Genomic DNA, 17,466 nt, shown 5'->3' on the forward strand with positions numbered 1-17,466 from the left:
GCCCTGGTTCCGGGGCCAGGAAGACCCGGAGAAGGCGCTGTTGCTGGATGGGCTGAGGGACCCTTGACTTTTCGGGGAATGAGCCCCGGGCCTCTGGTTCGGGTCACTGGATGCCAACGCCATGTGCATCTGAACCTCGAAGGGTGCAGGGTCCAAACACCTTGGAGGCAGCACGGGGTCGGGGGAGCCCCCTGGCCTCTCCCCTGGGAGGGGCTGCAGGCTCTGAGGTTCGTGAGCGAAGCTGGTTTGTGTTTGCTGGTCTCGGAAGTGGTGCCCAGGCCATGGGCCAGGCCATGCGAGCGCGCGGTGCTTTGCAGGGCTGGGAAATCTGAGGTCGTCTGCTTGCCGGCCCCGTCCCGGGCCCCCTGGGTCTGGTCTTGGCAGCTCTGTCCTCGTGGCCATGCTGCCCGTGAGCGCCTGGAGCTCCAGGTCGGTGGAGGACAAGCTGAGCACACTCTGCTCCTGTAACGCCGCGCTCTGCTTCAGGTCATTGTTGTTCGTGTCCGTACCTGGCAGCTGGGACTCTGATTTCACCGGGATGGAAACCAAACAAAAGATCGTCTCGCTCGTTTTTTTCTTTGAGCTTCTCTTGGGCTGCAGCCCTGCCTCGAACTTTCTGAGCTGGGTCTGCATCTCGCATGAACTCTCGCCCTGGGGGCTCGGGGAGGACACCAGGCTTTCTGGATATTCCTGTGGGCTGCCGCTCACATCAGGCTGCTTTCTCTGTGTGACAATGCAGGGGTCTCTTTGGTCAGGAGAGCTGCCGTTTTCTCCATTCCTGGGGGGCTGGCCCCACAGCCACGAGGGGCTGGGATCAGCAGGGGCAGGACCCCTCTCCTTCCCTGATGGGCCCCACACGGCCCCCTCCTGCTGCAGGCTTCTTGGGTCAGGGGCAGGGACCGCACCATCCAGCTTCACATCTTCCCAGAATCCATGGGGTCGGGGTAGTTTAATGTGTCGTATCCGTGGGTCGTCGAAGGGAATTATCAGGATGGAGCCGTCGTAAGCCGTGGTGTGGTGGGGCTGTGGGGGGACACCAACAGGAGAGCATGGGCTGGCCCCCCACTCACTCCCAGCTCCCCGGGAGCCAGAAAGAGGCTGACCGCCAGCAGCAGGCCTCTCCATTGGATGCTGCGGTACACGGCGGCCTCTGCCCTCATGCCTGGACACTGCCTCCTCGGGGCAGGGGTGTGCGGCGGGCTGCGGTGGTGACTTGTACGAGGGTGGGGGCACGTACACTGGGGGCTCCAGGCCGGGGTCAGGCCCGTAGAGGTCCTGCCTGGCACTGTTCGTCCTGGCTGAGTGGGCAGCACCCGGGTCCAGCTGCCGGCTGTCTGTGTAGCTGCCATTTTCTGCTCCGGCCTTGGAGTGTGGCTGGGAGCCATAAGACGGGGGCTTGAGGGGTCTCCCAAACCTGGGCTGGGGCAAGGGGGCTGAGGTGCCAGCCTTCTTGGGGTTCCTGGTGGATTCCAAATTGGAAGCACAATTTGGAGGCTGAAGTGGCACTTTAGGGACACCTGGTAAATGGCCATCGCTCAAAGGGATGGGGACCTCCATGCAACTCAGGCTCTCAGGGGAAAGGACTCGAGGCAGTGATTGGGACTTCCCTTTGCTCTGGGAGGTCAGCCCGTGCTCCCCAAGCATGAACGGGTACAGGTCCTGAAACAACTTCTCGCCAACCCCGTCTGCAGTCTGCCTGCCTAGTCTCGGGGGCTGGTTCCAGCTTCTAACGCTGACGTCCTGCCATCTGGCGGGACCCGCCATTCCCAATTCGTCTTCCCAAACAGCCTTCTTCATCACGTGCTCAGACCTTCCTCCAACTTCCCAGGGACCCTCCCTCGGATGCGCGGGCAGGCTGGGGACCGGGCCTCGGCCCCCTGGGTCCTCCCGGGCCTCCTGCTCTCTTCTCCTCCAGTAGGCGTGGCTGCGGCCGGTCAGGGGCTGCGAGGACCACGCGAGCACCGGCTGATGGTAGAACCTGCGAGACAGAGGGCCACAGGTTACACCTGGAGGAAGCCCACGGGAGCAGCGCGCACCTCTCTGCCTATGGGACGGTGTTCTGAGTCAAACTTAGGTCAGAAGCTTTGAAAGACATATTTCCAACCACGGTACTCATTCACTTGAAAGAAACCATGGCCCAGGAATTACAGCTGGAAGGCAGCCACATGTTTTGCCATCACGGACTTAAGAGTGGCAGCGACATGCTGCCCACAAGAGCATTAGGACTAGACTTGTACCTGAGTGGCACCTGAAATGCCCAAGAGACATGGGTGAGCCCAGAGCAGGGCTTCGCAAGTGTGATCCTGGGCCTCTGGGGTCCACCACCCCCAGCTCAGAACGGAAGACCTTGCTTTCTGGGAGCAAGTCTGGGTACCTGCTTCCAGCAGGTGCAGGAATCCCACCCCTGATGCTGACTCTGAGGCCTGGGGGGACTCTGTAAAGGGCGCTTCTAACAGGTCCCGGGTGCTGTGGCTACTGCTGATCCCAGCGACCCCTGAGGACATCACAGCCGGCAGGCATCAAGCACGGCTGCACAGCCATCCGGGGACCCCGCCCCTCCCGACGCCTAGGCAGTACCCCGGCTCTGACCTGTCAGAGTCTCAGGGGCAGGTGGAGAGGCAGGTGGGACCCCAGCTCTTCCCAGCGTGTGACTGGGACGGCCCCTTGGCTCTAGCAGAGCAGAGTTTCCACACCACTGTGATGGTGGGAGCCACCCAGGGGGCTCATTAACTACACACATTACCAAGTCCCTGCCCCCAAAGCTCTGATTCAGTAGGTCTGGGTTAGGGTCTGGGTGTTTCCCTGGTGGCTCAGATGGTAAAGAATCCGCCTGCCACGCGGGAGACCCGGGTTTGATCGCTGGGTCGGGAAGGTCCCCTAGAGGAGGAAATGGCAACCCACTCCAGCATTCTTGCCTGGAGAATTCCAAGGACAGTAGAGCCTGGTGGGCTACAGTTTATGGGGTCGCAAAGAGTTGGACACGACTGAGAGGCTAACACGTCTATTTTAAGCAAGCTGTCAGGGGCATCTTTTCTTCAGGGCGATGGGGGAAACACCGCTCGGACTGACTTTTGAGACTGACAGAGGAAGTGGGGTCTTGCTCGTGGGCAGAGCTCTCTGCCAGGCAAGGAAGGGCAGCACCGGCAACAGCCGAGGATTGCCGACCCCAGGCTGCCGCCCACCGCCTGACTGTGCATTGAAATTTCCTTGTGAGCCATTAAATAATACTACGACCCAGGTCCCTCCCACCCCAGATGGGGGATTTAATCTGTCTAGCCAGGAGCCTGGTACCTCCTTGAATGACTCTAACACACACCCTGAGTTGAGAATCACCCTTGTAATGGAGCCAAAGAAACAGCCTGAAGAACCCTGGCACACTGTGCAGAAATGTTAAGCTGCTGACCACAGGGAGCAGAGACTAGGGCTGTAACCCAGAAAACCCACTGGGCAGAGGGAAGCCTGGGGCACTCCATGAGCTCGATTGGCCACGGGCTAATCCAGAAAGGGTTCAACTTTTCTTGAAACCAGAAAAGGTTTCAAGCAGCTAACAGTGCTACTTGCTTTTCACATTATAGAAGAAATATGCATTCTGTCATTTTCTGCCACCTATCAATGCATAAAGCAATTATCCTTCCGTTAAAAATAAGTAAATAAATAAAAATAAAAGTAATATGTAATTTATTGCTGAAAATTTGGAAAAATACAGGAAAGAGTAGAAATCAAAAGTCACTGGCAGTCCTTCTACCCAGAGGTACTCACTGTGATTCACAGCTTCTAGTGTTTGTCTGACAACGTGGGCTTTTCAAACGGCCTTAGTGTCACTCTACTGGGATCTGGCTTTACGTGAATGTTTCCCAACAACTGTGTCACAAATGCCAGCTGACGCTCACACAGCGGTGACAGCCCTCCAGATCCTCACTAAGTGCCCTCCTAACTCCTCCAAGCTCCGCCAGCACCCCTCTGAGGTAGGAGGAAATAGGCGCAGAGAGGTTCAACGACTCTCTCAAGTCACACAGCTTGTAAGTGGTGGGAGAAGAGTTCAAACCCAACGAAGGTGACCATAAAGCCCATCAGCCACCGCGTTCTACTTCTACCAGCATAATGACAGATTCCTCAGCTGCACAGTTTCAGTGGGAGAACAGTCTCTCATGAGTCATGCTTTATTTAACCGTCACCCTGCTGTTGGACATCCGTGCTCTTGTTGTTCAGTTGCTAAGTCGTGTCCGACTCTTTTGCAACCCTAAGGACTGTAGCCCACCAGGCTCCTCTGTCCATGGGACTTCCCAGGCAGGAATACTAGTGTGGGTTGCCGTTTCCTTCTCTTGGGAATCTTCCTGGACCAGAGTTCAAACCCACGCCTCCTGCATTGGGAGGTGGATTCTTTTTTTACCACTGAGCCACCAGGAAGACGTGGATATCTGTGTCTCTTAGTTCTAAAACACTTAGGAGAAATGCTATTCGCCATCACTAATCGTGTCTCAGCCTCTGAAGAATCAATCCTGAGAGAAGGCATCAGCAGGTCAGGGGATCAGGTTCTCCCTGCTGTGCGATCTGCCCGCAGGTTGGAGCAGAGCTGGTCCTGCTGGATGTGCCCGCATCTGATCATCAGGGCTCATTTGTTTCTGCACTAGAGAAATGAAAGCAATCTCCCATTGGTCTCCATTTGCATTTCTGTGATTACTAGTGAGGATTACTGTTTTATGCACTTAGGTGCCATTAGACCACACTTTGTGGTTTGGAATGATTTCTATGCCACAGTCCACTTTCCAGTTGACAGGATGGTACAGAAAACAGGGAGGATGCCCAGCCCCTGCAGCCACAGAAGGTGATGGCCTGGGGACAAGGCACTGTGGGCTATGGGCTGAAGATGGGACGCCCACCCCAACCCCTGCAACACACAGGCAGAAAGAAGGGCTGTTCTACAGGAGCTAGATGGTAAACAAATGGTAAAAAGTTATTATTATTAATGACAGTATTAAAATACTGTCATTTTTATTTTGGAATTCATTTCTTTGCCTTAAAAAGTGAAGGCAGCTTCTCACATCCTGCATCCCGCCCCCTGCCCCCCAGTAACTTCAGCAGCCACTTAGTAAAGCTGAGTCATGGATTGAAAAAGCAGAAAATGCCTGAAATGGATTGGAGGTAAAGCGTTTGCCAGAACCGCCTAACTGCTTCTGCATTTACTGCACACACACAGCGCAAGCTGTCTTAACCCTGCCCACAGCTGAAGGTCAAGTTCTTTGTTGCCTTTGTCGTCATCACAGGGTGTTTGGGGGCATTTAGGTTTTGAGGACTGACAGAGCCTTCCTCGGGTTGGGTTCTATGAGGACTGGTCCCTGTGGAAGCTGCCTCACTGGCCTCCGCGTGCATCGCCCCCACCCTCACCCTCAGCTGAGCCAGCACAGGGCATCCAGAGCTCAGAAGCTAATGTTCCTGTCCTTAGGGACACCCTCTGGCTGCCTGTCCCGAGTCTGATACTGACAGTGAACCATGGTGTATCTACTGGTTTCAGGGTCTTAGACTCTGTGCCAAGTCCAAGGGCAAGACTCAAAAGTGAGGCTTCATAAGATGCTACAATCATTGCAAAGCTAATTAAGAGAGTAAAACAAACCACCCGGAGTGTGTGGTCGATGCCCAGAGTGGGAATCTCCTTTCTCGCCTGGTCTATAGCTGACGGTGAGTGGGCTTCACCCTCCACACCTACTGACTGGCTCCTTTCAGACCCCTGAACGTTTGCGGCCCCTGGCTTCACGGAAGAGACCTTGCTGTCTGGCTTTTGCTCACTTGGTCAACAGACATTCCAGTTTCCCTGTAAATGCATGATCTGTTAAATACCAAGAGGGGCTGAAATCCCAAGGTGCGGTCTTCCCACGTTTGGGCCACGAGCACAACTGGAGACTAACAAAGGACGACAGAAACAGGACAAGCACACAAACAGGCTGCAGCTACCTGCACCAGGAAGGGGGTCAGTTTCCTTCCTGCTGAAAATTGCGACATCACCTTAACTTCATCCAAGTTGCCATGTGTAATTAATCAAGATGGCCAAGCATTCTGGGCTAAACTTTTTTTTTCCATTTGCACCATACACCAAAATCCCAGTTTAAGGAAAACACAGGGCCACTTGGAGAACTTTAAATAACCTATTTTAACAAGTATACATGACACAGAAAACTATAAAGTGATTAGTTCACCAACATCTAGAGTGCACCTAGTTTGTTAGTCATTCAGTCATATCCGACTCTTTTTTGACCCTGTGAACTGTAGCCTGCCAGGTTCCTCTGTCCATGGGATTCTCCAGGCAAGAATACTGGAGCGGGTTGCTATGCCCTCCTCCAGGGGATCTTCCCCACCCAAGGATTGAACCTGGGTCTCTTGCATTGCAGGCAGATTCTTTACAGTCTGAGCCACCAGGGAAGCCCCAAATTTACATTCACAAACATTAACAATGGGACATTCCACAAAAACATGCTGAACACATTCAAACAGGGTGGGAAAAAGATAAGGAAGCCAAGTGGAGTGTGTGAGCCCAAATACATAGTGTCAGTGAGGTTAGGGAGACAAGCAGGGTCTTTGTGCAGAATTCCTGGGAGAAGAGGTCAGAGAGAAGACAGAAGCTACACTTGCGAGCAGCTCCCTGATCTATCAGCAGTGTCATGTTGATGACAAAACCACTGATACAGGGTGTTTAGAAAACCTCTGAAACAGGAACATGGGGCAAACAACATGTCTACTGGAAAAAAGGCATATCTATTTGCTGAAGGTATAAAAGCTGGTGATGAAAAACATGAGACCTGTCTGTTCACATGACATTTGCCATGGCAACAGAAAATCCCACCATCCTTTTAGAAAGGAAAGCCTACTTAGAAGGGCAGCAACGCCATGACTTTTAACCATGGTTCCACCCGTGGCAGGACTATCCCTTCCATGGTCCCTAGACCATGGAATTGACACAGCACAGGCAGTGTCACCCGGGCACGACACAGCGCAGCTGGGTGCCCGCTGCCCCATGGGTCAGGGGAGACACCCTCCTTCCTCCACCAACAAAATCCTGAAGTGGGTCCCCAGGGGGCCTCTGGAGTCTCGTCTTCCCTGTAAAGATCAGGGTGGAGGGAGAAGGCCCCACTGAAGAGGTTTCCGGTCCAGTGACTTCTTCCCATCAGCAGGGCCGCCAATCTAGCAGCTGCCAGCACCACCCATCATCACCTTGAAACAGGGCCACGTCCTTTAGAAGCCACACCCTCCTCCAGGTGGGTGGAGTCTGAGCATAAATGTAGCAAGTCTCACTTAAAGAAACCCCCACCCCTTAAAGGAGAAGCTCTCTACTTCTGGATTGGCAGGGGCACTAGGGCATCTCTTTCGAGTGACTCGGAGTTATCAGTCCAGTGTTAGGTGTTTCTGGGGTGGGGTCAGCCATCTCATGCTACAGAACTTGCTCTTAACACTCTCTGGCTTGGAAGCCTGAAACTTTACTTTTCAGCCAATTGTGGTATATTCAACATATTACAACTGGGTGAATGGCCCTCTGACTCAGAGTAATAGACTAATTTTGGAAAAGGGAGCTATAAGGTCAAGAGGAGATCATGACAGAGGTTAAGAGGATAGCACAAATTAAAATCCATCAGAAAGGATAAAGCTGGTCTGGGAACATATTGCATGAAGATCACTATGCAGCCAAGTTCAATTTGAACAAGAATTGCTAGTTGCACTGGCATAGATATAACTAGGAGACACACAGCTGCTGGGCCACATGACTAGCAAACCGTTAGGCCTGCTTTTCACAGTGTCCTGATGAAGTGAAAAGTGAAAGTGAAAGTCGCTCAGTCCTGTCTGACTCTTTGCCACTCCATGGACTGTAGCCCACCAGGCTCCTCTGTCCATGGAATTCTCCAGGCCAGAATACTGGAGTGGGTAGCCGTTCCCTTCTCCAGGGGATCTCCCCAACCCAGGGATCGAACCCAGGTCTCCTGCATTGCAGGCGGATTCTTACCATCTGAGCCTTGAGGGAAGCCGCTATGTCATGCTAAGTAAGTGCAAATGATTCCAGCTGAGATCAAGGAGCAAGGAGACTATTTCAGGAGGTTACTGTTTGATTATCTTTTTTTAAATACACACACTGAACAATGGAAATAGGAAGCATTATGAATGACCGGACTGATGAATGATGCTAACTTTAGCATATGGGGGGTGGGGGTAGGGTAGCAAGACAGTCTAGAGCACTCACTGCACACAGGTGACCAAGCAGATCCACCTGGGAAACCTGCCTGCTGACACTGGAGACGGAAGGCTCTGAGTCTGGTCCCCCATGTGGGGGTCTGAATAACCGAGCCTGAGTCCAGTTCTACAGAGATGGGTTCAGAATGGGCAGCCTCCTGGGGAGGTGATGGTGCCAGGGGCCAGCCTGCTCTGCTGCACAACCATGAAATCAGACGTTGCTGGAAGTGGACACAGATTCCTCCTGTGGGGGCCGGCGGCTTTCCACATCATCGGCTGGGGTAGGACTTCAAGAGCCTTTTGATGCTTTGAGGTTTGGCAACCCACTCCAGTGTTCTTGCCTGGAGAATCCCAAGGATGGGGGAGCCTGGTGGGCTGCCGTCCATGGGGTCGCACAGAGTCGGACACGACTGAAGCGACTTAGCAGCAGCAGCAGCAGCAGCAGCAAAGACCTAAGTCAGAGGCCCTACCCCAGGAGGGAGGGGTGTTTGGGGTCATTACCTGCTTTCTATAAATCACTGCCCAGAGCTGTAGTTCTGGGATCCATGAGAGCCCCCCTCCCCTCCCAGATGTGGAGCCCACCCCCCATCCCCAGTGACTGGGCAGCTGCCCCCACACTTACTCCAGGTGATCTGGCGCCTTCTGATGGGTTTCCAGGCTTCAGGGAGAAAGGGCTCAAAACAGAGAAGAGTGGGATGAGAAGATGGTGCCTGTGGTCAGGCTACCGGGAAACTTGCAGCCAGTCCCCAGAGATGCTGCCCACCGGCAACAGGGCTGTGAACCACAGGGCAGCTGCCCAGGGCCTACGGGACCACCCACGATGATGCCACCAGAGAGCAGGGTGGCCAACCTGCCAGGAGTGTGTGTGCATCTTGACGAGGGGGACCTGGCTTTGTCACCAGTATCCTCAGCAACACGCTTCACCCCCTCTGGCCTCAGACTCCTCGTTGCTATCGAGTGGGTGTTCCTAACGTCTTCCTCCTCAAGTGTGTTGCGAGAGATTCATGAGATAATACATGTTACATGATTGGCAGAGAGTCTAATATACTAATCCCTTGTTTTCAGCTATTAGTACTATCTGAACCCAATTAATATCAATCCTCAGTGGAGTAGGATCCATTTCAAAGCTCTTGCCTCACATCGTCCAAGGAAGAGGGTGAGGGCCACGCAGGAAAGAGAGAAAGAGTGAGCGTTTGTCTTTGCGCAGGCTTATTTTAGACTGAGATTGTCCCCTCCTCAGCTGTGATCAATGGGCCTTCACAATACCAGGAAGCCACGATGTCCTGACTGTCATAACAAGATCCTGCCCCTCCGGCCGGTCTCTAAGGGAGGATCCATAACCATGATGTCCAGTCATCCAGTGTTTAGTTTATTCAAACAAAGCAAGAAGAGCAAGCTGGGACCCAGTAAACCAGTAAGTAAGGCAGATTACTCCAGGAGTTTCCTATTTTCTCTGTAATAAGTATATATCCTTATGGATACGGGCTTCCCATATCCATGTGGGAAAAGAATCTGCCTGCAATACAGGAGACCTGGTTTTAATTCATGGATTGGGAAGGTCCCCTGGAGAAGGGAATGGCTACCCACTCCAGTATTCCTTACTAGAGAATTCCATGGACAGAGGATCCTGGCGAGCTACAGTCCATGGCGTTGCAAAGAGTTGGACACAGCTGAGCGACTAACGCACTTATGGATATATATGGGCGTTTCTTAGCTTGTTAATTAAACTAGTTCTCTAGTTAAAGAAGAAACTCATCACCAAGTCTCCTCTTGGTGGTAACGTGGCTCTTAGACAAATGGAGCTCCAGGCTGCACTTCTGTCTTCCCACTAATTCTGGAAGCGCCCCACCCTCCCATCACTGTTTTCTCTGAAGTCTTCCTGGTAATTTTGAAACACCCGTTCACAGTGTTCTTCCTGAAATCTCATGTTCAAACAGTCCAACCTGCTTCTTCTTGGGAAAACACGGTGACAGAAGGGCAACACGGGAATGTGTGCAGAGAGGACCAGCGTCCAGGCTTCTGGAAGCTTACACTGCCGACGAACAAGAACAAAGTGCCCCAGGAGAAGAGTTTACAACAAGGCAGTGGGGAAACAGAAGGTCCGAATCCTCACGTGTGCGGCTGAGACACCAGCTCACACAACTCTTACTTTGCTCGGTGAAGAGGTCAAATTAACAAGGCCTAACACTTAGGAAATGAAGCAAGGAGATGAAACAAGACCAGTGATGTTTGTGGAAGTGTCATTCTGTACAGAGAAAGAGATACATGGAACCAGATGTTAAACTCGAGACATCCCTTTTTAGGAAAGCCATTATAAGCAAGATGGGATTTGAGAGAAGCTTAAAAAGCCTCCAAAAAGGAACTGTTTACTGAGTCCAGTAGCACCACCTAAAACGATGTTCACTGAGCAGATGGAAGCCTCCCCAGATCCCACATCAGAGACCCTCCCAGACTGCGGAGTCTCTAATCAGTCACGACTGTGCTGATGACAGCAGATAATTACAAGCGAGTCTCACGGTTAACTAGCACAAACTTCAGCTGGGATTTCTTGGGTAACCAGAGAACAGCGTATTATGCTACAAGGTTCAGATTCAAACCTCTGCTATGTTACGTTATTTTACAGCTTCCTTCAATTATAACATTTGAAAGGGAACACAGTAAGGAAACAGAATGCCTGATAACAGTGCTTTACAAGTTTCACAGGAGCAAGCTGCTATGTGTCCCCGCTTTTATTTTCCTTAAGCATTTTCCTGATACAACCAGCTCATACGTGAGAAACTCTAAGGCGATGGTACTTATCAGTCTTATCATCCTCCTCCCTCAGGAATCCTGAAGTTCCAGCCACGCCCCAGATGACAGCGATGGTGCCCCCACCCGTGTGGCCTGGCATCACTGCCCGGCTCTGGTCTGGGAGCACAGATGTGGTCCTTGTGCAGCTCCCTAGACAGGAAGGGGCGCAGCCGTGCTGGGGAGCTGATCCCCCACCTGCGAGCAGCGGGAGAGGATGAGGAAGTGAGGGTGGTCCAGCCCGGGGACGGCCCCGCCAGCGAGGGTGCGGCCAGGTCCACTGTCTCTGGAGCCAGAGCCTGGCTTCCCTCCATGGAAGCACTGAGTGAGTGGCCCTTACAGAGTCACTGACATTCCCTGGGCTCCGCGCTCTTGGCTATAATGACATTGCTAACGTGCCTGCCTCTCTGCCAGCCTGCCAGAATAAAATAAAACAGCCCAGTCCCCTTCTGGCCCCTGTGGCCTTCCAAGCCACCGCCGGGAGGTCCACGGGGTGCTGAGGGACACAGTGCAGGACCTCACGAGAAACCGCAGGTGGGGAGTCCTCATGATGCCTTCAGGTCACCCTGATGCCCAGGAGTTGGGTAGCACCTCCTGGGCCCCATCGCCTGACCCCTCCCCGACCAGACCCGGAGGCCAGGCCAGTGGGGTCACTGTGAGGACCAGTGACTGAAGGCTGGGATGTGGCCAAGCACCACTGATCCATCCAGATTCAGAATTCCCAGGAGCCAGAGAATTTGGCTTCACAGGTTGAAGCCTTAACTATTTATTTCCTATTTATTTCCCCTCAGAGCACATTTCTCCTGAAAGGGAAAAATAACTCTCCTCCTGCCTACCTTTCCATTTGCCTCTTGTTTCCAGCTCTCTAATGGTCACTGAAAAAGAAAATGTCTTTTCATTTCAACCCAGGAAGCCAAGCAGCAGGTTTCTGAGGTGCTGGGCGTTGGCATGGGTCTTTGCCAACATGTGTGCACTGTCTCTCTCTACCCTACAAGACAACCTTCAACCCCAAAGCTCAACACCTCCCAAGTTAACCAGCCGACCTCAGAACTGGGAGGGAATGGTCGGATCTGTCAGAACTCTATGGACCGACAAAGCCGTGCCAGCGACGCTCTCAAACCAGCTGAGCCCCTCATTCAAGACAGGAGCAAAGGCACCCGAGGGTTGGACAGAGGCTGGGCTATAGGGCCTTGCAGTGCTCAGGCCCCATGATTACAGGGGCCTGGGGAGTCCTGGGCAGGCTGTGGATGGGGCGGGGGTCTCACTGCCCTCAGAGAATCCTAAAGGGGATTCTGTTTCCCCCACCACCCAGGACCCAACCCTGATCTCTGATTCAGCCCTTCCGGACTGAGAGGACCCCACATATGGCACATTCATGGGGATAACATGACCACCATCTTTTCACCTCATTAGAAACTGAGCCTTCGGCTCCTCGATGGCTGTCATGAGGCCGGAAGGATGAACTAAATCTCGGGGCTTATCCTGAGCACCCCGTGTGTGCAACACTGGAGTGAGCTCTGTGGGACACATGGGGCTGGGGGGTGGGGTGCAACCTCGGCGCCCCGAAATCCAGGGTGGGAGGTACAGGTACACTCTGCAGAGAACCAGAAGCCCAGGAGGCAGAGTAACACCCAGCATTTGTGTGGTAGAAGCGAAGGCTGTCCTGACCCTCGGCCCATGCACCCACAAGCCCCCTCTTCCAAAGTCCATGGTGGGCAGGCTTTTCAGGGACTATGGCTGCCAAGACCAGGGCCCCAGGCAACAGTAGACACAACTGCAAGTTCTGAAGGACACGGTTAAACAGAAGCAGCTTCGAGTCCTTCTCCATCCCTCCTGAACCTGCCCCATCGCTGACAACACTAGCCCTCCCTGAAGAGGTGGGTCTGGGTAGTAATGCAAACCTGTGTCTGCTCCATGGGGCATGAAGAGGCGCCCTCCCCTTGGGGAGTACTCCATGACCAAGGGGTTGACTGCTCTGACTTGGAAAAGCAAGACCCCTCCCCTTTTTGCCTGAAGTCTGTCAACCAACAAGAAAGATTCTCCCTGTGGACAGACGGGTGACTTGAAACCATAAGAGGCCATTCAACCCCTTTGGACTTGACTCACTGTCCTGTTTGCGTGTTGGTTTGTTGCCTTAAACACAGGCCTCTGCTTCCACTTGTAGACAGAGGCCACCCTCCTGCCTAAGCCTAGTGTCCACGTAGCATTAAAGACAAACACAGCTTTAGGAAGCGATGACAAACGTTCCTCCAGGTTAAAACTGCTGGCTGCGGGCTGCAGGGTTTGTAGTGAGCTGCCCAGATTCCCTCCTATTTACCTCCGTCCCCATCCCCCGGCCAGTCCACCCTCTTTTTCAGTTGTAAAAAAACACCCACAGATGCAGCTGTATTGAGGTGAGATGCTCACCTCAGGGCCCATGAGTGTTGGGAAAAGGCGGGTTAGAGGCCAGTGGAATGACATGAATATGAGAGAAGAGAGGATTTGCTTTTGCCCAAGTGGAGGGGACCACAGGCATCTCGCAATGCTGTAATGTACAAGATATTGGAACGCATCTGTATTTCAGGTACGTACAGGTGTTTCAACTCTGTCAGGTATTGGAACATGTCAACAAGGAGCCTGGATGTGCTTGGAGTGTGTGCCTGACACGAACTGGCCTTTCTAGAGTTTTTAAATGATTCCTGGCTGAGGAGACAGGATGAGACTATGAGGGAATAAGGAGGCTGAGGATTAAAATGCTGCGTTGGCAGGAGAGAATCCGCTCACTCGTCACTGTGTGCTGAAGGCTTCACACACCCGACCCTGCACTGGGTGCCACAGAGCATCCCAGATGCTCCAGGGAAGATGCAGCCTTGCCACTCAGTTCCCCTCCCTCCCAGGCCCTGGCCACACAGAGGCGGTGGCCAGGATGCACGCGTATACCTGCTACCAGACCCCCGGGCCAAGGAAGCTGGAGGGTCCTGGTGGAGCTTACCCGGCCTCAGAAATCCTGGCAGCGGCAGCAGTGCTGGGGCACTCCCGGTGGCCCCGTGGCCCGAGGCGGCGGCTCTCAGGGTCACTCAGGAGGCCCGTCCCCGGAGAGGCCTTGCCCCGGGGGAGGGCGGCGGGGCCATCATCGCAACCGTTCAGCAGGCCGGGGCCCGCGGGCACCGTGGTCCTTGCAGGTTGGCGCCGCTCGCCATCATCCTCGTGCGGGGCTGGCAGCTTCCTCGACAGCTTGTAGCCGTGGGAAATCAGCAGGTCTTCGACACTGTACATAGTGCTCTGGCCGCATCAAAGCACCACCGCTGGGACCGTCGTGGTGGCAGGGCCCACGCTGTGGGGATAAGGAGAGTGTCTTGTGAGCTGTGGACAATGCCCTCAGGGCTCCTGTACCTCCTCCCTCCCAGACCCTGACCATATGGCACCCTGGTCATGGTGCCTGCAGAGAAAGAGAAGAGGAGGGGGCTTCTTCATCTCACTCAGACAGAGGGTGGAGGCAGGAGGGCTGCCTTCCCGTGGTTGGGTGAGATGGTCCCTTCTGGACCAGAGAGGGAGCATTTGATCTTGGATTCCACAGAGCCAGGATGGGGCACTGACTCTGGGGACCCCTCCCCAGATGGCCACCACTTGCAGGAGAGTCCAGAACAGCATTTAAGCCACGGAATGACGACCAGTGTCCCCCACCCCAGACCTCTAAAGACAACACACACAGGAGAAAGGTAAAAATAAAGAGACTCGGAAGCCGCAATTACTATTCCACGCTGCTAAAAAGAGAAACCCCCAGCGGCCAGCTCCATCTTATTATCTTCCCTGCTTTCATCTCGCAGACACACCTTTTGGTCCAAAAGAGCAAGGCAAGATCTTTAATCAACCCAGGGTTATGATGCACTTCGGAGGAAGCAATCTGGGTGGGTAATGAGCCACCGAAAATAGATCTTAAGTCTTTCAGCTCATAATGAGAAATGCTAACCAAGCCTACACAGCCCGTGCACTACACAATTCCAAACTTCTTCCCATACGGAACTCTGAAGAATCAGATTTCTCTCCAGTTTATCTTGGGGAGACAGTCTGCATCTCTGAGCCCAGGGTGTCCACATCCGAGTCCTGCCAGGGTGCATGAATTCAACAGCAGCAACGATTCAAAAACACTCGGTCCTAAGACAATGGTGCCAGCCAAGAATGAAAGTGAACAGGGAACCTACATAAAAGCGCCTGTGTGCGCAGAGGTGGGGCTGCTGCGTTTATTTTCACAAGGGAGCATCTCCTCTCCCAAGACCTCCTGTTGCTAACGGGGTGGTAGGCAGTTTGGTCAGTCCTGCCACTGCCTCCCCAGGGGCCACGAGGCGGGCCTGGGTGAGCAGCACAGGAGAGGCGGGCCTGGAAGAACACGGCTGCTCCAGCCCCTCTTGGCTGCTGGACGGAAATAGCAACTATCAGCAGCGGCAGCCCCTGCAAACAATAGCCAGGAAATGCCTGCCCCCGCGTGCAGGTGAAAGGGGGGCCCCTGTGCTTCCTGCCAGTGGGGCCTCTCCCCGGGGCTCATCACAGGATCCTGCTGACTGTGCCGGTCCTCGGCACACACTGGGCTCCAGCAGCAGCCAAGTTGCTGCCGGCATGGAGAGGGCAGGAAGGATCAGGCTCTGGAAGCCTGTGGTTCTCCATCAGGTCCCCACGTTATGGAAAATCCACACGCTCCTGCAGGGACTGTAGTAGGAGAAGTATCTCCGCAGCACCTCGGCTAGTCCCAGTGCTGCGCTCCAGCTCCACGTCTTCTAGGGGCTGGCACAAGACAGACAGAGAAATGGCAGGACCAGAAGGGCGAGCATTTGTTCTGAGTCCACTGTTCTGATCCCCAGGCTGGGCCTGCAGAGGACAGGGACCCCATCACAAACCCAGGATGTGTTTGTGGAAACATCGAGACATCTGCGGGAACATCGAGGCAAGCTCTGCTTTGTTCAATGCTACGCCCCCAGCATCCGGCACATAGTACGTGCTCAATAAATCACTGTCAAATGAAGGCACAGTGGGAGAAAGTGATGTTTGAGCTAGGTTTTGAAGAATGATTAGGAGCTCACTGAATAAACTGCACGTGCACATGTGTATGAGATGGGGAATTAACATTTAAAATAGATTCAGGGTACAATCGTCCCGGGGGAAAGAAATGACACGGCAACAGAATCCTGCAGGTGAGACTGTGGGTTCCCAGACTCAGTGTCACACATACAGTTGGCACCATGGTCAGAGTTCAGGTCTGAGGACACTCAGCTCCTTTCTGTTACTACATCAGGCTCTTTAAAAGCAAAGCTAAGTTCATAGCACCCTAGCTGGCCACCCATTACACAGAGGAGCAGGCCAGCATCAATGACAGAATCCACTATGAGGGTGGTAAGAAGCAATGACCTTCCAGAAAAACGCCAGAGGGTCACTGTCCTCCTGGGGATAGGCGAGCTGGTCCATGCTGCCTCTGTCTGCAAGGTAAGTACACTTTGCAAACCCTTAAACAGTACAACAGATCAGGCCCAGCCATGAATATCTTTCGTACAAACTCGTAAGAACTGTCCTTGACCCTACAGGTCTGAGGTCAAATGTATATTGATGTAGGGGGACTCTTTTAACTTGGTCTCGTGGAAGCCAGCAGCCTGTGGGGGGCAGGAGGATGAAGCACACCAGCTTCAGCACTTGGGGTGCAGGCCCCACGAGAGGGGATGACCCACAGCACAAGCCCCATGACCCAGATGAGGGGTGCCCCCAATCCCCAGAGGACTCCTTCCTTAAGCTGACACCCGCCACCTTGTGGACCCTAGCTCAGAGCCTGGCTTCTACTTCATTTCCAGCCCCATGTCAAACATCGTCGCTCCCAGCAGACAGACTTCTCAACAGCCTCATGGACCATCCAGTCCTTTTTGTATTCAGCATCCTTCCTGTAATATCCTTCCCTACCATGGATGGACCAGCGCATCTCTAACACATCAGTCCCACGGCCACCAGGAGGTCATGCCAAGGACCTGAGGAGGAGGGGAGTCCTTTCAAAGTCCCCGCCCAGCCCTGAGGCAGCAGCCTTGCAAAACAAAGGTATTCGAGGCCACCCCCCACCCACCACCCAAAGGGCTGCTGTTCAGAGAAGCACACAACAAAATTGGACCTAAGTGTAAATTATTAGAACATGGTATTTCACAACTTGGAAAGGTGTGTGTGTATGATGGGCCCTTGTGGCACTGACACCCGGGTCATCATAAATCTGAGGGTAAACTTTTCAGTCAGGCCTCTGTATACGGGGTCCCTCTGTATGCATATCTGAGGTTCCTCGGCCACAGGTTCAACCAAACCTTGGCCAGGCTGGCTCATACCCTGTAAGCAGGTGCTTACTGAAAAGAATCTGGCCCCGCGCAAATCAAACCCAAGTTGTTCAAGGGCCACTCGAGTTAAAACAGCACGGGCTTGGCATGAGCCCTTTCATCCCCAGGTGGTGCTGACACCAGCCCTGGCTGT

General features: G+C 53.6%; 1 protein-coding gene across 1 annotated transcript in view; it reads right to left on the reverse strand.

Annotated features, from left to right (window-relative positions):
* KIAA1462 (KIAA1462 ortholog) overlaps window positions 1-17,466 on the reverse strand; it is a 37,650-nt gene that overhangs the window by 8,759 nt on the left and 11,425 nt on the right. Inside the window, exons 2-3 of the mRNA XM_010860024.1 lie at window positions 13,970-14,311; window positions 2-1,978 (exon numbers count right to left, since the gene is read on the reverse strand). Of these exons, the coding sequence (XP_010858326.1) occupies window positions 2-1,978; window positions 13,970-14,253 (2,261 nt within the window). The 5' untranslated portion in view covers window positions 14,254-14,311. The remainder of the gene's footprint in view (window position 1; window positions 1,979-13,969; window positions 14,312-17,466) is intronic.

The sequence above is a fragment of the Bison bison genome, unplaced genomic scaffold (genome assembly GCF_000754665.1).
Source record: "Bison bison bison isolate TAMUID 2011002044 unplaced genomic scaffold, Bison_UMD1.0 scf7180017864461, whole genome shotgun sequence".
NCBI lineage: Eukaryota > Metazoa > Chordata > Mammalia > Artiodactyla > Bovidae > Bison > Bison bison.